The 11,674-nt window shown below is 38.4% G+C and overlaps 1 protein-coding gene across 1 annotated transcript; it reads right to left on the minus strand.

Moving 5' to 3' along the window:
• Nucleotides 1-2,420: 2,420 nt before the first annotated feature.
• On the minus strand, nt 2,421-6,026 carry LOC121778400 (pectinesterase-like). Its single transcript, XM_042175750.1, has 3 exons — nt 5,440-6,026; nt 4,857-5,352; nt 2,421-3,227 (listed from the first exon to the last, which is right to left on the minus strand). Exons 1-3 carry the CDS (start codon nt 5,947-5,949, stop codon nt 2,536-2,538), a joined length of 1,698 nt encoding a protein of 565 aa, XP_042031684.1. The 5' UTR covers nt 5,950-6,026; the 3' UTR covers nt 2,421-2,535.
• Between the last annotated feature and the right edge of the window lie 5,648 nt (nt 6,027-11,674).

An 11,674-nucleotide genomic window follows, 5' to 3' on the forward strand; every position in this document is an offset into this window, starting at 1 on the left:
ACATGGTATAAATAGTATAGATAAAGGTGAGTACTGGATATTGAACATAGGGAAAACAATCACAAATTGTCTACCTTCTACTTAGCTTCTTCTACTATTTGGAAAACCGAAAGAGTTTTGGATTTTTGAAAATAAAAATAGAAATAAACAACTATTGCAGATAAAACACAGAGATAAATCAGTGGAGATAAGATAATTCCAGAGGTGTGCTTTCACAGTTATGGTTATACAAATTCCTAGTACAATACCCTAGCACAGTTATTACTTCAGTAGGACAAGTCTCCTAAGTTATGCTCATGCGATACAAACGTAGATTACTTCACTAGGGTTGTCAATCCTAGATTCGTAACACCTAAAAGCTCCTAAGACCCTTGAAAAGTCCTCACTCGCAATTAACAGTGTCGTTTTAAGGGAAGCTAATTGTAGTGTCAACTGAGCCAATCTAACTTGCCAACCCCCTCTCACGATTATGTAGCAAGTCTATTAGATCATCACAGAATGTGTCACTCAAACGTGAAGCAATTATCCAGAACTTAGAATAGAAACGAAGTAAGAACAAAACGTATATTAAATAGAAAGGAATTGCATAACCAAAGTCGTTACTAACACATCCCTAGAATTCTTTGAATTTAGTTACACATGGTAGAATAATCTAAAGATAGTTTTTAGGGAAATAAAAAAGAACATAAGAACTAAAGCAATAAACCCAAAGGTTGAATCCTTGTAGTCTTGATCTTCTCTTGAATCCTTCTTCAAACCATTGAACATTGATAAACAAAGAGGAACTCTCAAATATTATGCTCTAGAATTATGTAGCAAAAGAAGATTGATTTGTGGAGAGGTTTGAGAGGGTGTATAAATAGCCATAAAATCGTGCCCCCTTAATTAAGATAAAAAGTAGCCAAGTATGGTAAATCTTCGGGAGAAAGTGGGTCAAATCTGTGCGTCGCGTTTTCCCAGCGGGCTGCTGCACCTTGGCCACGGGTCGTTGTGGGTTGATCCGTAGCTTCTGCCCCTTGAACAGCGATTGTTGCACGTTGTGTCAGCGGTCGTTGGCAATCATCCCGTAGCTTCTGGATCTCTTGGAGCGGTCATTGCGCACATCCCAGGGGTCGCTGGGCGTGTTCCTCTTTTCAGCATAACATTCCCGGAGCAGACCGCTACTGGCTCACCGGTCGGTAGCTGCCAGCTATCGGTGGTTGTGTTGCAGCGGACCACTACACATCGCGAAAGCTCTATATTTCTAACTTCGAATTTTATCTATCTTTTTAGACTCAAATATGCACATTTCTCACAAAACACGTAAAAATACCAAAATAGATAAAATATGCAATTAATGGACGTGTAGTGCAACTTTGACACTAAAAAAGGACCAAATAAAGGCCTTAAAACAGTGCAGAATCTGAGCGTATTAGAGAGTTAAGTTCTCGAGTAGCTACAAGGGCACGCACCTGACTGACTCTGATCCTTGAAGTCGTTGCTGACAAACGACTTTAGGTATGGCATGCTTACTTCTATGTGGTTGGGTCTAACAATGATACTATCATTGTCTTGATCCAGTCACCTTTTTAAACAAACTGTGTAGTGGTAAAGCCCTGGGCATTGAATTCACAACCAATGACCGACAATATCATATAAGGTACTACTTGGCATATGACATATACCCGAAGTGGCCTATGTTTGTGAAGTTGGTTATTTGCCCGACTGATGAGAATCAAGCTTTGTTTGCTTAAAGGCAAGAGACTGTGTGGAACAGAGTCGAGCAAGCATTTTGTGTGCTGCAATCACGGTAGGAAATATTGAGGTCCAACGTGTTTTTGGTACAATCCTGTATTTCTGATATCATGTATGCATGTACTAATGCATAATATGATAATCGATGATGAAGGTGCATGAGCGATCAATTGGGGAGATGAGAAAGTTGGATCTAACTCTAGAGTTGCTCACAAGCTCCAACATCCGAGTGCACTACCCTAATTCGAAGAGTTTCTGCATTGATGAGTTACAATGCAAAAGGAACGTGCCTACCTACAATTCCAGCGGATTTTATAGAAGAAATTTGGATCCGTAGTCATTGAGATTTTTGCTTGTAGTTTTTATTTCTTTAACCTGATTTTGTGGCTGTTTTGCGACTGACTTATTACAAGTGTTATGGCTTAAATATTTAAAATGCTGATGTGATAGGAGAAGAAAGAAATGGGTTGCGACTGATTTTGTAGCTGTATTTTAAGCCTTTGATATGGCAAAATACAATTGGTAATGTTAGCATATTCAATGCTCATATAAAATTAAAATCTAATTCTACTTCATGAGGTGTTGGGGACGTGGCTTCAACATTATTGCTACTTATCTTGTTGATCATACCATTCTTACTCCATCCTTACATGCAAGTAATATGTAATCTTCTGTTGGATTTGGAGTTGGAAAAGATAAAAACAACTTCTTATTCATGGAAATACAAATTGGAAACAAAACGTAAAAAGAAAAACAAATTACAAACAGATTTATTCATCAAAATACACAACTATGGGCAAATCAAAGCCCAAGAGAGAAGGGGAAGCCGGTCGCCTGCAGCCAATTCCCACCACCGATAAAATTCCCGGCAGTGAACGGCTGCGCCTGCGACGCGCTCGTCAGCACCCTAAACCCTCCCCACTTGACCCTATTCCCCGTGGGAGCGCCGGCGCCGGTGTTCTGATACTCAGCATAGAAAAGAGTAGCAAGAGCGAAGTTGCCATTCCATTCATACCACCCAGCCGGATGGATCACATTGCTGATGTCACTCTGCATCACCACCGTTCTCGAATATTCCTTCCACGGCCGCCCGAGGTACGTCGGGAAGCTGCTCTGCACGGGCTTGAGGTCCGAAGTGGCGCCTATGCGGCACTTCTGGATGACGATGCCCGTGTTCTGGTTGGGGTCGTCACGGCCCTGGGCTGTCACCATGTTGCGCTGGCCCGAGTTGGGGCGGCGCGCGTGGATGTCACAGTTCTGGAGGACCGCGTTGGCGTTGCCGAAGATGAAGTCGACTGTGCCGGCGATGATGCAGCCGGTGTAGAACTGGCGGAGGGAGTGGACGTAGAGGGTGTCCTGGTAGGCAAGCATGTCGCACCGGTAGAAGGCGCAGAGGTCTGCGTTCACGCGAAGGGCCACGGCTTGGTGCTTTGACGGACCTGCCGTGTTTTGGAAGGTGATGTCCCGGGCCAAAAACCCGCCGCCAACCACCGCTGCACGCATCAAAATTCTATATTTAGTATCACCGTTAAAAATATAAGATAGGATCATGACCTTAAATTTATGTTCATTTAATCATAAAAAAAAATCTTCAAGAATTGATAGATCCTTTGTCCTACACTTTAATTAGTGAATCTTAGTTTATTATCTCAAACTTTTATTGATGAAAATTGGAAAAAAAATGATTGAATACCAGTATGAATTAATTGATAGTATTTCCATACTTTCGAAATTAATTCTTGAGATATTTCTGTTATACTCGTATGGACATAAATTCGTTTCGTCCTATGTCTAAGTTTAATTTTGTTAACATCTTAATAATTTACTTATTCTTAAAGTAGAAGAAGATATATCGGGGAAACTTATGAGACAGATGTGTGCATAGAAAATGAGCTCATGTATTGTATCAATAATATTAATTAAAATAAATAATAAAATAAATTAATTAATCAACTATGTAAAATAGAGACCCATATTAAAATAAGAAAAAATGTTATCATGACCTGAATTTCTTATGGAAGAAAACTTGTATAAACTAGATATGTGTATAATTTAGTTTGATATTTAAAAATGTTTTTGTCTTATTGTACCGACGCCTATTTTTCACCAAAACTAGGCTACCATTTATAAGTTATATACCACAAACATAAATTTATTTAGTCAGTACGCATACGTTTCCCCATAGCTGTAGTGATACAACAATTTAAATTGGAGAAAAGTCAGAAATGGTTTATACCATATCCAAAGAATTTAGGATCAGTTTATGGCCCCATAGATTTAAAGCCTCGAAATAACAATAATAGTCCAAAAACATCAATTTCTTTCCAGCACATCACCGTTTTGTCTCCATCTCCTCAACATGTAAAGTTTAAAAAATATGTGACTGAAATAAATGAGTGTTAAATCATTAGATTTTGGATGACCATAATTACATTAGGCAAACAAACTTGGTCTCAGTTAAATAAGTGTTAATCATAGTTTACCGTCCCAATTAAAAGTATTTTCCAAAATAATGTCATTCCTTTTAAAATCCTTGTTACTTTGAAAACGATTTTTACCCCCCACGTATTCTTAAACCGGAATTCCGATGCTTAGAGCACTACAACAAAAGAAAATAGCTAATATTTCTAATCCTATTAAAGATGAGGATTTGTGTATTTAATTATACCACTAATGCTTCATAAAGTGTTCATATTATTAATTTAGAAAGACAAATAGAAGCGTCCAAAAAGAGCAAATTATTAAGATAATTTTTCTTCAATTTAAAAACGCTTTCTTTTGCATCATGAATTATGTTTATTTTTAAAAAATTTCATATGCTAGGGATTGAGCCCTAAATCTTAAAATCTATTACGTCTCAATTTTTATGTGCTTAAAACACTCCTCCAATATCATTCAAAATGTCCACTTTCTATATTTGAAAATAAGTCTTTCTCTCATTTCACCTTATTAAAATATTCATTTCTTTATACTTACTCTACTTAACAAAATTCCTCATAAAATCCCGGTGTCACTCAAGAATGTGGATATTTTGAGTGGGACGGAAGTAGTAAGTTTTTTAATGGAATATTCAAGCTAAATCATTGATCGTTAATTATTGAATAAAGAAGGTAAAAACTAACCAACAGTTGCCGAATTGAAGGTGGTGCTGCCGTCGACGACGTTCCTGCTGGCTGTGATAATGGTCGTCGTCCGGCCATCTCCGACGAACATCAAGTTGGTCTTCCTCCTCGGTATTTCCACATTCTCTCTATAAACCCCCGCCTTAATCCTAATCACATACCTCCGGCTACTCCCCTCTGGGGCCGCCGCCACAGCCGCCGCCACCGTCCGGTGGTCCCCACTCCCGTCCGCCGCCACCGTCACATCTGGCGTCACCGTCGTCGCCTGCAGCAGCCGCCTATCCCCCGCCGACAACCACTCCGGCCACTCCCCTTGCTCCTCCGCCAGCGTCCTCCCCTCCGACTTGAGCTTCGTCGCGACTTCGTGGTCGGACAAATTCTTGATTATGGCCATCACATTGCTGACGAGGCGGAACACGTGCATCTGGCCCGCGATGAGCGCCTCGCGCACCTTCTTATCCGCGCCGTCGTGGGAGAAGCCGTCCAGGCAAGACTCCTGGTGTTGGCAAATGAAAAAAATATAAAAAATATTATAGTATCACACATCAAAACTGAAATCATCATTATATAAGTCTCATCATACCTGGTTGGTCTGGGCGGCGCTGAGAAGAGTGAGGAGGTTCTCCTTATGCGCGGCGAGGGAGTAGTTCTTGAAGCCGAAGTCCTCGAGCTCCAGCTCGCTCTCGTGGAGCTCCTCCAGCGTGTCGTCGACCATGTCGAAGCAGTCGTGGAGGGCGACCCTCTCGCGGCGCGTCAGCGTCTTGCGCTGCTCGCGGCTGATCTTCTTCAGGGTGAAGAAGTTGCGCTCCACGGTGTAGATCGTGTAATTGAGGGCCGCGATCAGCACATCCTTGCTGCTCTTCACTGCGGCAGAAGGGGCGGCCGAAGCGACCGTGGAGAGGCACAGCTCCGGGTACAATGTGGCGGCGCAGGTGGACCTCACGACGGAGGAGGCGGCGTGGGAGGTGGCGCTGGTGTGGCGGTGGGCGAGGGGGATGGAAACCGCTGCCACCACTAGGAGAGAGAGGAATGCGGAGAGGATTAGGATTTTTCGTTTGTTTTTGTGTTGCTTTTGGGCTTGGATGTTTTCCATCGTTGATTGTGTCGGTGGGAGAAGAGAAGCACTATATGATTCAGAGGTCTGTGGAACAAATTAGATTATCTAATATTACATATATATACACAAACAAGATATTAGTGTGGTGTAGTAGAATAGTAGTCCTCCATATCTTTTGTTGCCACCAAATAAGATGACCTCACGTATTATTCGTCACAACTTGTTCATCCCATCCCCATTTTTTGTTTTTACATTTTATCCTTTATTCTTAATAGTAACCATGAAATAAAAACAAGATATTAACTTATACTTCCTCCGTCCTATAAAAATATATAAATTTAAAATGGTACGAGAATTAATGCACAATTGGTAAAGTAGGAAAAAGTAGAAAATGATAGTTAAAGTATTGTTAATGGATAGTAGGACCCACGTTATTATTATATATGGGTAATAAGTTGATGACAACTTTTCATAAATAGAAATGTTCATATTTTTATGGGACGGACGAAAATAAAAAATATACATATTTATGGGACGAATAGAGTATAGCTTTGAATATGATTTTCTTGATGTTAGAACCCATTTGATGACTATATATATACAACTTCATCCATCCTAAAATATTTCTTTTATTACTATCATATTTAAAAAATTATTAATATTTAAAGACTAAAGTGGAGAATAAAGTATACTAGAAAATAAAATATTAGAGTGAAATAGGAATAAAGTATGAGAGAAAACAAAGTTTTTTCTAAAAAAAATAAATGGCCAACTAACTTGAGAAAAACCAAAAAGAAAATACGACTCAACTACCTTGAGACAAAGAGAGTATGATATAAAAGCGACTAGAACAAACAATAAACTCTAGCTAAGCCGGAACCAAAAAAATTACTCCACAATTCATTGTTATCACGTGTCTTAAAAATCCACCACTTTCTACCCTTGTTATTTTCATTTCATATATTAGGAATGTGATCAAACACAAACTCTAAATATTGTACAAACTCCAAACTATGATCTGGACCGTAAGAAAATGTCAACAGATGACAAAATAGTAGCAACAGAAAATGTCAACACGGTATCAACAGTTGATGTTGTGTTGATATTGTATTGATATTTTTTGTTGTTACTCCCTTCGTTTCTCCATAGTTGAGTCATTTTTCCATTTTGGAAAGTTCCCATCATACCCTTTTCTTACCCTTTTGCCGTCTTGGGCCCGCAGATAATGCCTCAAAATGTGCAGATACGTATTTTACTAATTTGGTGGGATACTATTCCTATTTCAAGTTATGGATCCAGATAAAATAAAAAATCTCCTTCATACCCTTTTCTTACCCTTTTGACGTCAATCTTCCATTCACAACAATCCTCCATCGTTGACGCTAGGGCATCGATTCGCTTAGAATTTCATCTGGTCAGTTCTTCATTTTCCGTTCTTTCTCTATTTTTTTTTTTAAAATTTAACTTCATATATTTATATCATATATATGAAGGAGGAAATTACAAATCAACTCCTATAACAAGGAGGAAAGACAAATTACGCCACCCAGGGTTCGAACTCGAGACCTCCAGGATGGACGAGGTATCCAGCACCCTTTACCGCTAATCTATTATCTTTTTCACCATGACATTCTTTGTGAGTTATCTATTTGTTGTCTATTATGATTGAATTTTTCTACCCCCAATTCAATGTAATTGATGTGTTTCAAATATATTTGTAGCCTATTGTGATTGAATTTTTCTATCCCCAATTGAATAGATATAAATCATGCGATTGAATTTTTCTGGCCACAATTCCAGAAAAATTATGTTTCTGTTTTATTTTTTGATGTGTCTTTCTTTTAAAATATGTTTCATTTCATATGTAGAGACATGGTGCCGGGGCATGATGACACGATGTTGGTGCTAGATTGCAGCTGTGGAGGGGAAAATGTCTTTAGTGTGTGAGCAAGGCTGCACAATCATGGTGCAATGACTCCAGAAAAAATTTGAATTCCAACTAGTTCTAATTTTCATAGCTATTGTGCTTGAATTATTTATATTTGCAATACGTAGTGGAACTAGTATGTAGTATTATTATTACTCCTTTTTTATATTTCTGTTTTGGTGAACAAGTTGAACATGATGTGCATGTTTTGTTAGCTATCTTTTGAAATACTTGCAAACTACTTCTCGAGTACACGTCATTACATATTGCAAATATATGTGCTCCATCAGTGAAGGATCTGTCACCTGGGTTATGTAGCATTTTCTCAGGCATGTTAAAAACTGGAAAATCAGAAAACTTTTTTGGCTGTGTAGTTTATGATTATTTTTGCTTTTAATGAATGGTCGTTGCTTTCTTGTGTGTTTGCCTGATGGTAGGGTGAGTTTTACCTTAAATGCTAGGTGAGTTTTACCTAAGAGCTCTACTCTCAGAGAAATCTCTATTTTACTTAGAATCAAAAGCCTTGATGTTTACTAATATTCACATTTGCAAATGGATGGCAGTGTCCAAATGTTGATTATGCAGTAAAAGGCAACAGAGATTGGGATAAATGTTCAAAAATTATATCTGATCTGGGGAATATGAATATCGACTAGCTAGCAAGAAGACAAAAATAAGAAGAAATCAACAAATTTCAGTCATCAAACTCGTGCTTGTGATCTAATAGGTAGTTGGCTGCAAGCTCCTCATTTTTATTGCAGGCAAAGAATACATCCACGACCAATGCACAATCATCAGACATCGTCACTTGGAGGCATGATGAAGATTTTATCCTCTTTATATATAAAAAGAATTTCATAATTTTTCTTCTCTAGAAGAGATAATATTTTGTGAGGAGCTATACCCAATATTTTCAATTAACTGCAATCCAACATAACTTGCACAAAAACACTACCCAATCAAGTATAACTATTGGATTTACTGAAAGAAAATGATAGAAAGAGGAATGTATGGATGATAAGAAAAAATAAGCAAACACAAAATAGATAATTGATAAGGCCTATTTCATGCATCGGTTTAGGGGCAAAATGTATGCTACTTGATCAGTTTATCGCGCAAAGTGAGCATTCATTATGCAGGAATGCCGCCTGACCAAGGCAACAAGGCCAAGCTGATCAAGTTGGTACAAAAGGTGAAAAAGGCCAAAAATCGGGTGAAATGATCAAGGGGGTGATCAAGCAGTTAGGCGGGGACCACTGCGTTCTAGAAGAAGGACACATGAGGCTAATGAGCTGGATGATGATCATCATTCTGTTATCAAGGACGACGTTCTAGAAGGGGACACGTGCTGAAAAACAAGATGCAAGGACGGAGCTGAGTCATCATTCTGTTATTGAGGAGCGACGTCATTCTAGAAGAAAGGCACGTATCAATCGATGAGACGCTCGATCACAGCTTGAGCGAATATCCTCTTCCGAGATCGTTATCCAGCTGGAGGTCATTGCGGCGAGCTTATAAATAGAGGATGTGCCACCATAATCAAAATCTTCTTTTTAGCATCTTCCTTTTAGTTTCTTATTTTATTTTCCTTTTTTCCGTTCTAGTTAAGCGTAGTTCTCCAATTCCAAAGATAGCTAGAAATGGTTAGTTAGAGAGAGAGCGACCGAAAGGGAGCGCGCCAGAATACTCAATATCTGTTCAGGCATTGTCTCAAGTTTCCAATCGAGAGCTTCTCGGCCTTACTCGCTTTCTTATTTTCTGAAGTTGTTAGCTTAGTTTAATTCCGTGTTGTTCCGTAGTTAAAGAATCGACCTTTTTGTATTCCGTTTGTTCACAGCACTGTTCTGAGCTTTGGGTATAAAAGTCGAAGTTGTTTTGTTTTCGTCATCTTATTTACTGTTCCAGTTCAGTTTCGTCTTTTAGTCTTCGATTCAGTGTTTAATCATGATGAATGGCAAAGTGTTGTGTTTTTCGTAGCATGTCTAGGTAGTTAAGTTCTTTTTCCCGCATGTCGCTTACTTGATCCACTAATTGTGCCAGCATTATATATAGCTTGATAACTGTTCTGAGCTTTGGGTATAAAAGTCGAAGTGTTTTGTTTTCGTCATCTTGTTTACTGTTCCAGTTCAGTTTCGTCTTTTAGTCTTCGATCCAGTGTTTAATCATGATGAATGGCAAAGTGTTTGTGATTTTCGTAGCATGTCTAGGTAGTTAAGTTCTTTTTCCTGCCTGTCGCTTACTTGATCCACTAATTTTGCCAACATGATAAATAGCTTGATCAAGTAGTTAGTTTACATTTTTCCTAGCATAAACACAGTAGCGTAAAAATTCCCAACTTAAAGCGTGGCAGCAGCCGAACCCTGTTCACTACTCACACACTCGATACACCAGTTTCTCTGTGGGATCGACCCCGTTCTTGCCGCTTTACTGTTAAAGTAATGCGAGTTGGGAGTTATAAATTATATTGGTGGTGAGCGAGAGCGAGAATATCTTGATCAAGTGGCAACGACATTTGCTAACTGATTCACCCGATCAGTGATAATCTGATTATTTGATCCACTCGTAAGAACATCTCATTCCCTTCCCAACCAATAATGATTCAAAATATGTTTCCAAGTTCAAAAAACCATCACAAAAAAGGTTTACCATACACAAAAATTGAAATTGGTTCAAAACACATTACTAAATTCAAAACATCTTTAAAAAAGGCTTATACTCCAACACCATTAGCACATACTCCTCCTTTACTGTCTCACGCAGTCCCATGAAGAAGTCGAGACGTTCCACCTAATCTAATATAAATCCACACACAGCAAATTATTGCATAATTGATAGCCCCGGCACAACTTCGACGAGATCAATCACTTCTTTACGGTCTTTAGTGAGGTCAAACTCATATCCAATACGGGAAGCTAAGCATTGAAGATGATCATTGGTATCATCATGCATTTTCCCAAGCATATCAACCAGACCATCATCCATTCCTCCCGCAGCTGCGGCCTTGCGCTTCTTTGCTGATGTATTCTGCGTCGTTGTTTCACGTGCACTACCATCTGAGTCTCCATTAGGAAATTGCTGGTCAGGCACTTCGTTCGGCATGAAGAAATCTCTGAAGCCCACGTTATAATTATTGTCCACGCCAAACCCCCCGAGGTTCTCTTGTAAACATATGTTGTTTACTGCATCCATTATGTCCTCCGCACAAACCCCCGAAATAAAAATATTTGATTAGATCAATGCACAAGGACAATTAAGGAATTAAATCAATTTAATTAGGTCAAATTTGTCATTACATATTTATTTATGGTTTCATAACTTCCCTATCAAACAAAGTGGACTAACTAGAAAGAAATTAACTAAAATATCAAACACTGAGATATTAAAATCATATCTCTCCCTAACTTGGTCCTAAATCTTGGTCACTAACTAACCTAGGTATATCCTACGTCACTTATCAAACAAGTCCTTAATATTATTCAATATTTTATTAATCAGAGTATTGCAATAATTAATTTATGGGGTCGCAAAGCCACATGCTCAGGTTCAGCCAATAATTATGTTTCCTATCTAAATTTAAAGAACTTTCTGACTTTTCAATGCTGGAAGAAATGTAATAAGATTCGCTTATTCTTCCAATATTATGACAAATATGTTGTTATATTATCATAAAATAAATAATAAATAAACATATTATTGTATGACTGATAAATTGCCGTTGCTTGGGAAAAATTTTCCTCCATTGTAAAATTAAACATATTATTGTACATCCTACGAAAAATTATGCCTCACAACCAGCTTCAACTGTATCCTTTTAACTTTATTTTGCAAATTGAT

This window comes from Salvia splendens, chromosome 19, assembly GCF_004379255.2.
Source record: "Salvia splendens isolate huo1 chromosome 19, SspV2, whole genome shotgun sequence".
NCBI lineage: Eukaryota > Viridiplantae > Streptophyta > Magnoliopsida > Lamiales > Lamiaceae > Salvia > Salvia splendens.

Coding starts and splice junctions, on each gene's coding strand:
- LOC121778400 (XM_042175750.1), bottom strand. CDS start 5,949: ATGGAAAACATCCAAGCCCAAAAGCAACACAAAAACAAACGAAAAATC. Junction 5,353..5,439: donor GCGCCGCCCAGACCAACCAG/GTATGATGAGAC, acceptor TGCCAACACCAG/GAGTCTTGCCTGGACGGCTT. Junction 3,228..4,856: donor CTTCAATTCGGCAACTGTTG/GTTAGTTTTTAC, acceptor TGATGCGTGCAG/CGGTGGTTGGCGGCGGGTTT.